This window comes from Penaeus chinensis, chromosome 31 (assembly GCF_019202785.1).
Source record: "Penaeus chinensis breed Huanghai No. 1 chromosome 31, ASM1920278v2, whole genome shotgun sequence".
NCBI lineage: Eukaryota > Metazoa > Arthropoda > Malacostraca > Decapoda > Penaeidae > Penaeus > Penaeus chinensis.
In genome coordinates this window covers 12,299,960-12,310,261 of record NC_061849.1, presented here as the reverse complement: position 1 = coordinate 12,310,261, position 10,302 = coordinate 12,299,960, and the positions used below count along the sequence as shown (strand labels likewise).

General features: G+C 40.2%; 1 protein-coding gene across 1 annotated transcript in view; it reads right to left on the bottom strand.

The window, feature by feature from the left end:
• LOC125042026 overlaps window positions 1–8,287 on the bottom strand; it is a 71,817-nt gene extending 63,530 nt beyond the window's left edge. Inside the window, exons 1-2 of the mRNA XM_047637488.1 lie at window positions 6,724–8,287; window positions 6,414–6,554 (exon numbers count right to left, since the gene is read on the bottom strand). Coding sequence (XP_047493444.1) covers window positions 6,414–6,554; window positions 6,724–8,106 — 1,524 coding nt within the window. The 5' untranslated portion in view covers window positions 8,107–8,287. The remainder of the gene's footprint in view (window positions 1–6,413; window positions 6,555–6,723) is intronic.
• Window positions 8,288–10,302: the final 2,015 nt, after the last annotated feature.

The window sequence follows — 10,302 nt, the reverse complement described above, 5'->3', positions numbered from 1 at the left end:
GATTATATAGTTACATTCCACCAAGAAAATTGTGAGAATATGAACAAAGAACACCACAAGAGTCTGGCTAGCCAAGGTCCCCAGATAGCGCCCCTAGGTAGCCTGGCCATAAGAGCGAGAATCCCTAACTTGAGTCTGGTTCCACAGTCAGAGGAGAGTGGAAACGTTAATAGTGAATTGATAACTTAAGGGTAGATGTAGCTGAAACCCTTTAACGAGCACTGGTTATTCTCAATAGATCAGATTTAAAAAAAGAAAAAAAAAAATATATATATATATGTAAATACGTAATTAAAACATAAAATTCTAAACCTGTGTATCTCCTTTGACAAAAAAGTTGAAACTATATATATCTTAAGTTTGTGCATCTTACTTGATAAAAAACACTAGTTTGTAAACCGAAAAGGATGGATGAAAACAGTGTAAAAAGGGTAGAAGGCAAATAGAACAACATGAAGATAATTAAACAAATCGAAAGGGAAAAAAAGACTCTTCAGCGCAATATGATATGCAATGTTGATGAACTTTATATATCTTGTGTCCCAGATTATGTAGCGGGGAACCAAACCTTTAAACTTAAGGAAAAACATGTTTCATTAATAATCTTCAAATTCATTTTTCCTCTTTCACAAGTGCGCCAGAATAAGAACTTCCTCAAAGGCCCCAAGTATTTTCATATGACGTGTTAGTACTTTTCCCAGACAGCTGAAGCGGTCTCGAGTAGTTAAATTAGGAGCCACATACCGTAGATTTTCTAAAGGTGCTCCGTCGCTCACCCACACACAGCAGGGGGTGACTAGCTCATCTCCCCGCCACTATTAAAAATCTGATGAGCCCATTACACTTTTTCAGTAAGTTTGCTTCTCACATCCTCTCTTTCTCTCTCAATCCCTCCCCCTCTCTCTCTCTCTCTCTCTCTCTCTCTCTCTCTCTCTATCTATCTATCTATCTATCTATCTATCTATTCATCTATCTATCGATGTCTAACTCTCTCTCTCTCTCTCTCTCTCTCTCTCTCTCTCTCTCTCTCTCTCTCTCTCTCTCTCTCTCTCTCTCTCTTCTCTCTCTCTCTCTCTCTCTCTCTCTCTCTCTCTCTCTCTCTCTCTCTCTCTCTCTCTCTCTCTCTCTCTCTCTCTCTCTCTCTCTCTCTCTCTCTCTCTCTCTCTCTCTCTCTCTCTCTCTCTCTCTCTCTCTCTCTCTCTTTCTCTCTCTCTTTCTCTCTCAGTCTCTCTCTCTCACTCTCTCTCAATCACTCACTCACTCACTCAATCTCTCTCTCTCTCCCTCTCTATCTATCTATCTATCTATCTATCTATCTATCTATCTCTCTCTCTCTCTTCTCTCTCTCTCTCTCTCTCTCTCTCTCTCTCTCTCTCTCTCTCTCTCTCTCTCTCTCTCTCTCTCTCTCTCTCTCTCTCTCCTTCCCCAAGATCCCCCGAGATTTAACACTATTGCCAAGCCAGGTATGCTGCCCCATGTTGACACCAGAGCAGCAAATGATGTTTGTAAGAAGTCTTAAAGGCCGGGAGTTTTGGTATGACTGTATTTTTCCTTTTTATTTTTGTTTTTGCAATGACCGTATTTAAAGAAAATTATATGACTGTATTTTTTTGTATTTTGTTCTTTGTTTTTCTTTATATCAGTGTTTTAAATGAAAGTTATATGAGAAATGAGATATGGTATTAATCTATTTTTTTCTGTTTCGTTACTTTTATTATTATTCTTTTTAAATAGCATTATTTTCCCAGCGTTTATTAACATTATCATTATATGGTTGTTTTTTTTATAATTATAATTATTATCATTATGCTTATGATTATCATTACTGGTATTACCATTATTATCATCATCATCATCATCATCATCATCATCATTCTCAAAATCAATATCATTACCATCTTTATTACTATCATCACCGTCACAAATGCCACAGTCACTCTCCGGGAATACTCTCCGTCTGCGGTGACTTCTTCAGAATTACGCTGATGATAGGGCGCTCGTTGCCATCGCCTTCGCCTGTAACTGCATTTTATTTCGGTCTCAGTGTTCAGTGTATTTCAGCCTCTCGACTTATTGTATTTGACTTGTTGTATTCGTGCCATTCAGCGGTTTCTGTCGCGTCGGAAGGCATTTTTGTTGTTTTTATTTTTGTTTTTCTTTTTTTCATAATATTGATGCTAATAATAATAATAATTATAATCATTATTATTATTATTATTATTATTATCATTATTATTATTATTGTTATTATTATCATTATTGTTATTATTATTATTATTATTATTATTATTATTATTATTATTATTATTATTATTATTATTTTCATTTTTTTTATTATTATCAATTTTATTATTACTACTATTATCATTATTATTATTATTATTATCATTATTGTTATTATCATTATTATAATAATAATAATAATTATTATTATTATTATTATTATTATTATTATTATTATTATTACTATTATTATTACTATTATTATCATCATCCATATCATCATCATCATCATTATTATTTTGTTTTATTATTACAATTATTATCATTATTATTATTATTATTGTTGTTGTTGTTGTTGTTGTTGTTCTTGTTGTTGTTGCTGTTATTTTTAGTAGTAATAGTAGTAATAGTAGTAGTAGTAGTATCATTATTATTATTATTATTATTATTTGTATTGTTATTACTATTATTATTATTATTATCATTACTATTATTACTATTATTATTAGTAGTAGTAGTAGTAGTATCACTGTCATTGTAATTATTGTTGTCATTTTCATGATTGCTATTAGTATTATCAATAATATTATTATCTTTAGCACCGTTATTTTCATCACTCTCATTCTCATTATTGTTATCAATATTTGTGTTATATTGTTGTCATTATCATTATTAGTAGTAATATTCCTACTATCATCATTAATGTTGTTGTTATTATTGTTATAATAATTATTATTACCATTATTATAACTCTTATCCTTATTATTATTATCATTATTATAACTCTTAGCCTTATTATTATTATCATTCTTACTATCATTATTATTATCATTATTATTATCATTATTATTTTTATTATTAGTATTAGTATTAGTATTGTTACTATTACTAATATTATTGTTATTATTATTATAATTACTACTATTATTATCATCATTATTATCATTATTATTATTACAATTGTTGTTTTTCGTCTTCTTGTTATTATTATTATTATTATTATTATTATCATTATCATTATTATTATTATTATTATCATTATCATTGTTATTAATATCATTATTATCATTATCTATATCATCATCATCATTATTATTATTATTATTATTACTATTATTATTGTTATTATTATTATCATTATTATCATTATTATTATTATTATTATTATCATTATTATTATCATCGTCATCGTCATCAATATTATTATTATTAACATTATTATCTTTATTATTATTATTATCATTATTATTATTATTATCCTCATTATCATTATTATTATTATCATCATTATCATTATTATTACAGCTATCGGCATTATCATCATTATTATTATCACCATTGTTATATTAATAGAGAGAGGGAGAGAGAGAGAGACAGACAGAGAGAGAGACAAACTAACAGACACACAGACAGACAATTAGACTAACAGGCATACAGACAGACAGGAACAGATAAAGAGAGATAGATAGAAAGAAAGAAAAAAAAGCAAGGAAAAGACACATGTATCGAGGGAAATTGAATTCCCGATAACCATGTCACATGTAGGGAAAAAATTGGGGGGTTTCCCAGGTGAGGTAAAGGTTGTCTATTGAGTTATCCCACCCGCACTCTGCCTAACCCCCCGCCCTTACCTCCATAGTGGGGGGGAGGGGGCCTCTTCCCTCAATCTACCTGCGGTTGGGAGGGAATTACTGAAGCAACGCGGTGGAATGTAGAGTAGAAATAATGGAGAGAGAGAGAGAGAGAGAGAGAGAGAGAGAGGGGGAGAGAGAGAGAGAGAGAGAGAGAGAGAGAGAGAGAGAGAGAGAGAGAGAGAGAGAGAGAGAGAGAGAGGGAGAGAGAGAGAGAGAGAGAGAGAGGGGGGGGGGGTAGGGAGAGAGAGAGAGATTGGTGTGGAGAGAGAAACGGGTGTGGAAGAGGGAGCGAGAGAGAGAGAGAGAAAGAGAGATAGAGAGAGAGAGAGAGAGAGAGAGAGAGAGAGAGAGAGAGGGAGAGAAAGAGAAAAAAAGAAAGAGAGAGAGAGAGAGAGCGATAGAGAGAGAGAGAGAGAGAGAGAGAGAGAGAGAGAGAGAGAGAGAGAGAGAGAGAGAGAGAGTAGGATGAAGGCAGGGTATAAGCCTTTGAGAGAATGAGTAAATGCGTGTGAGTGTGTTTATGTGTGCGTACGTGTGTGTGTACATAGGTGCAATCACACCTATGTACTGCAAGTTCACGCATGAACCGACGCACCGAATTAGAAAATCTCGATCCATAAGTATGCAACAAACACCCTTTTTCCTCTCCCATTGCGCCGAAAATACAAATGGCGTGTCTCGCCGCAAATTGGGCTACTCACGGAAACAGCAAGCGCAAGGGCGTCTCCGCGGCGTTATTTCAATCAACACACGTCCCGTTAGTCTGTCTAGGATTGCTAGGTTACGCTTTTCTTTCCATGATCGCAAAAAGTAATTTTATCATGTAACTTTATGTTTTGTATGTAACTATACATACGGTATATACGTATGTATATATAAAAATATATATATTTTTTTTCTTATCTTTTTTTTATACAGCCATTCATTCCACTGCAGGGCATAGGCCTCTCTCAATTCATTATTGAAAGGTTATGTTGCAGTGTCACCCTTGCCTGATTGGATGCCCTTCCTAATCAACCGCGGTTCGGCGCGCTAAAACTTGTGCCACGGCGGTGACTTCCCCTACGACACCTACGTTTGACTTCTCAAGGCGATATGTCGTTTTCTCGGGCTCGTGCTAGCAGTCAGAGCGCAGGCATTTTTACGACCGCCGCGACGGGGAATTGAACTCGGGACCACAAGGGCCGGAGTCCAGTGCGCTAACCACTGGACTATCGCGGCAGTCATTCATATATATATATATATATATATATATATGTATGTATATATATATGTGTGTGTGTGTGTGTGTGTGTGTGTGTGTGTGTGTGTGTCAGTGCACACAAGTTACACATGCTGAGTCCACCATCAGTCATGGCGCTTCAGTCGCAGTCATCGGCGAGTCGCGTGGGTCTTCAATCAGGGGATTAAATTCGTCGATCTGATTAGTGCTTGCAAAAAGTACTCCGTCATGCAATCCTATTCAAAATGAAAAATAAATTGCAATGATATTCGGTATCATTAGTCAAAAGCTGATTTTAAAACGAAGCTTCGAAACTTAATTACCAATAGAACCAAACTAAGAGATAGTTTTGTGTCATATTTGGGTACGATAAGAGAGTTTGGGCGGAGGTGGAGAATTAATAAAATGAAGGAGAAATAAACTTGTGATAAAGGGACATTAATGCAATGAAATAGTCATATTATAGAAAAATAAAATATGGATATTAATATTCTAAAAATTCAATAACCTCTGTGTCATCAAGACATAATTAAATAATTTGATAAACATGCTATAAAATAAACGTTATAAAAAGTGAAATCAGTTGAAGAAACGTTATAAAAAAAGGTTTAATAAACTAGCAATACAAATATAAAAAGTCAATTACCATTCTGATAAAGCAGCACCATTTTACACAAAAACGAAAAATATACCCTTAATTGAAATAATAATTATAAAGATAATAATACTAGCAACCTGTAACAGAGACAGGGAAGAGGAGAAAGGGAGCGTGAGCAATGACAAGAGGTACTGAGAGATACCGTTTCAGACTCCTCGGGCAAACTGAAGAAAAATAAAATAAGAATCAACCACCAGTTCAATTTCGCTTCTAGAACGACGAAAGTTATAGCTTGGAGACGAAGCCGAAGACTTCTTTATTTAGTTTTCAACTTTGGTCTTTTTTTTTTCCTTTTTTGAACTTTGTTTTGTGATCACGAGAGGTGAGGGCGATCCCGGGGTGCCTGGTGTGTGTGTGTGTGTGTGTGTGTGTGTGTGCGCGCGCGTGTGTGTGTGTGTGTGTGTGTGTGTGTGTGTGTGTGTGTGTGTGTGTGTGTGTGTGTGTGTGTGCATTGTTTTTCGTCCGTTTGTTTTTGTTTGAGTGACTTTTCCTGTCTTTGCGCGTTGTTGTTTCGATCGTACATATTTATGTATGGCCATGTTTGTACTTAACTGTTTTATTCTTATTTACTCCCCTTGTTACTGCATGGATACTTTTCTCAATTTGTTTTATGGTTTTTCTTTCTTGCTTGCTCGATGTCCTAAAATAAAGCCTCCGTTATTCCTCGTACACTTACCTGGACGATATTCCAGTACGGGACCACGGAAGCCAAGCTCTCCGTGACCTCGGGACAGGCGGCGCCCAAAAGGAACATTATCCTTGCCTTTGACGTGTAGATGGCATGGAAGAAGGCGTCGACACCCTTGCCACTGTCACACTAAGGCAGGGGAAGAGAGGGAGGAAGAAGGTGAGTTTCTCGTCTTGAAGGAATTGAGAGTAGGGCCGTTGTATTACTTCGAGAAGGGGATGGTATTTCAGAAATGGGCTCAGGGTGTTTTCTTTTCATACTTTTTTTGGTGGGAGAGAGGTTAAGTTGTTGTACTCACATGTGTGTCGTTCGTAAACAGAACCAGTTCATGACCTGGTATGATCCCCTTGTCATTGATGTGCTTTAGGGCAAGTTGGGCTGCGGCAAGTTCCGACCTTCCTCCTAAGTGCTGGTCAGGTCGAGCTGTCAGGTCAAAGAGCCCGAGGATTGGCACGACGCGAGACGGAGCCTTAGAAGTCAAAGTGGCACTGGAGGTTGAAGAGAGGTCACGAGAGGATATGAGAGGAGCGGGTGGTTCGACAGACAAGGTCAGGTTGTGATGAAAGGGTTCACTGAATAAAGTCATGGATGAAGTTTGGTCTTTCAGAGAATAGGTCAAGGGTGAGGGAGGATCAGAGGACCAAACAAGGTCAAAGAAGGTCAAACCGGCAGAAGGAACACCACTCTGTACGTCTGAAAGAAAGCCCCGTTCTTCAGAGAACTTCACTGGACGCACTACAGCCTTCTTCTGCCGGAGACCAGTGTTTTTAATGGGCCATGTAGTGTCACCTGAAGCCTCGTCCTTCTTGCCGGCGGGTCGGGCTTTCGGAAGGGGGTCGGGAAGGGAGCTTTTGGGTGGATTAGTGGGACTGCGTTTGGGGGTCCTTAAAGCGTGAGTTTGGTGACGATTAGTAATGGTGTCTGAAGAGTTTGTGGTTCCGGATTGAGCGAAAAGGGTCGCGGATTCGGGATTCGAAGGCTGATTTTTAAGGCCGTAGCTCGGTTGGTTGCTGTCGGTATTTTGCTTTTGCAGGTTTGGAGAATCTCTTTGGGAATCCACGAAATCCGCGGAGCGACTTTGGAAAACTGTTTCGATTTTTTTTAGTTCTTTCGCCGTTCCAATTTGGGAAACATCTCGACCGCTTTTGCCAGTTTCTCGACCATTGCTAGTTTCCTGACCACTCTTGGCAGTTGTTCGACCAATTTTGGCCGCTGGTCGACTATTTTTGTCAGTTTCTCGACTACTTTTGCCATTGTCTCGAGGCTTTCCATTTTCTCTCAGTGACCTCGAGGCCTTTCCTTGATTGTCTTCGTTGAGTGACCGGTTGTTTCGTGTCTTCTTCGGGTCTGGTTGATTGTCTTGAAGGCCGGAGGGATTGTCTTGGATTTGCTGATCGGTTTTAGGGTCTGGACCATTGTCTCGAAATATAGGGGAATTAGAAAGGGAACTTTGATGATTTCGCAAGTCTGAATCTTTCGAATTGTGGACATTTTGAAAGCTAAAGAGAAATTTTCGAAAAAGCGCATCTGCACTGATTTCCACCGCTGGGCCATCGGTCCCCAAAACCGAAGAGTTCCTCGTATTTTTGGAATTTTTTGAATAATGGCGTCTAAAGTTTTCTAATTCCCAATGACGGGTCTGAATTTCTGGGTTACCTAAGCTCTGAGATTTTACCAACATACTTCTAAATGTCCTTGGCTGCTTTTTAGGAGATTTTGGCAAACTTTGAAAATAATCCTCTATTTTCAGATTGTTACTTACGGGAATGACTTTATCTTTATAACTCTCAGAATAATTACCTCCGGAGCGATGGAAACGCTTGGGAGTCTTGTACTGCGAGTCGTAACTCCGACTGATCTCCGCGGCCCGTGTCCCCCCCGCCGAGCTCTGCCGCCCGGTGGCGTGCGACGCGATTCTCCTTACCTCTCCCCGTTCCCCCAGATCGCCGCGGAGGCCTTTGAACTCGGCGTCATGAAAAGCTCGCTTCCCACTCATTATTCCCGGGTCGTTATCTCTTAACAATTGCGCGTGGTCGACGTTAGGGACAGACGACTCTCCGGCTGAGTGGCTGCCTCCCACGCCCTTCTGCCTCGGAGGTGCGCTGACCACGCCGGCCCTTCGCTTACCGGAGTTCACGCCCGGAGTAAGGCTTTTGTCTTTTATCTCGTGTTCTTTTCCCCTTTCTTGGTCTTCGTGTCTGTGCTTTATTTTTTCTAGTTCGACAGGGTGCGAAGGAGACAAGGCGTTATCCAGAAAGGGACTTTGTTCTTTGTTCTGCGTCATTAACCCTCGCTCATTATCTCCGCTGGCGGGGGTACGATGACTCTTGAAATCTACGCGTGTGTGTTCGTTAGGGACAACCGGTACATATTTTTTCATATGAGGGTAATTATTTCGGGACTGTGCCGGCGGGTAATTCTCGGGCGCTCCGCGGGTAATGCCACTGTAATAAGAGCTGCGACGTCCTTCTTCTCCCACTCCCGTCTTTAAATGGTTCTTTTTATTTTCGGAGTTTGTTGATCTCATACTGTCGTCGGGGCCAACAGGTGTGTGGGCCAAAGGGACGACGCCATAAGGCCCACTCGCCAAACCGCCCTTTCCCTCGCGTTTGTATTTTTCCGGGAACGCCTTCTCACCTTTTATCCTCAGAAACAACTTGTTATTCTCATATTCCGTTCTTAGTGCCAAAAATAGCTCCACGTTCTCGTCGTGCCTGCCAAAGGAGTGAACGAGAGATAAGAGCTTTTTATCCTGGGAGATTAAACCGCTTCGAGGATTTGTGAAAGGCAGACGAGTTGTTGCCCCGCCCCCTCCTACATCCGGGGAGTCGCCCTTGGTCACGTGGTGTTTGTAGTCAGCCTCGTCCTCGGGCACGAATCCATTCCTTGCTGCGGCGCCCGAGCGATAAATCAGTTCAGAATATCCGTCCTCCTGCTTTTCCTCCTCTTCCCTTGTCCCTCTCTCTTCCTTTTCTGCTTGCTTTCCTTGTCCTTTCCTTTCTTCTTTTCTTCTCCTCTTCGCTTTTCTCTCTTCTTTCCTTTCTTTTGTTTGGTCCTTCATATCACTCTCTGTCTTTTTATTCCTTTGTTTTTGCCTGTCTGTTCTATCCACGCCTTGCCTCTGCGCTTTCCCTGACGAACGAGGAAGAGAAATAACACCAGGGAAAACAGACGAAGGAAGGGCAGAAGGATTCTTCCGATCGCCAGGCGTTGGATAAACCCCCGGAGATCCTTCCCATCCCTTGGAGGACCGGGACTGACCCTCCGCCGCCGCCCCCCTCCTTGGCCTCGGCTTCCTACCCTTCCGCCTCCTCCTCGTAGACGTCTGCGCTCTCCCGACGCCTTGCTGCTCCCTCGAAGGGCGTGTCTCTGATCTCCCCGAACCCAGTCTGGTCCCTCGGCGTTGCTTTTGCTCTCGCTGAGGCTTCTGGAAACTTCTGGAAGTCGAAAGTTCCTGGAGGCTTTTCGCCGCGGGGAAACCTGGGGAGTTCTGGAGTCCTTCGGGGCGCTTCCCTTCGCTTTCGTCTGCCTTTTCATTCTCCCGTGTCCTCGTTCCGTCCGGCTTTACTCCCCTTTCGTTTTTATTGGTTGTTCTCTTTGTCTCCCTTCTTTCTTCTCTCGTTTCTACCGTTTCCTTGTTTGTGTATTTCGTTCTTCCATTTCCTCTTTTATTTCCTTCTCTTGTGTCTGCCTTATTCCCTGTCACATTTTCATGTCTCCTTTTCGTATCTGTTCCTCTCTTTCTTCTCTTCTTTTTGTTGACTTCGTGCATAGCCTTTTTAATTGTCTCTCTCTTATCTTCTAATTCTTCATATATCATTCTCTCTCTTGTCTCCATGCCTTTCGTTAAATTCATCAGTGCCCTCATGACTTTTCT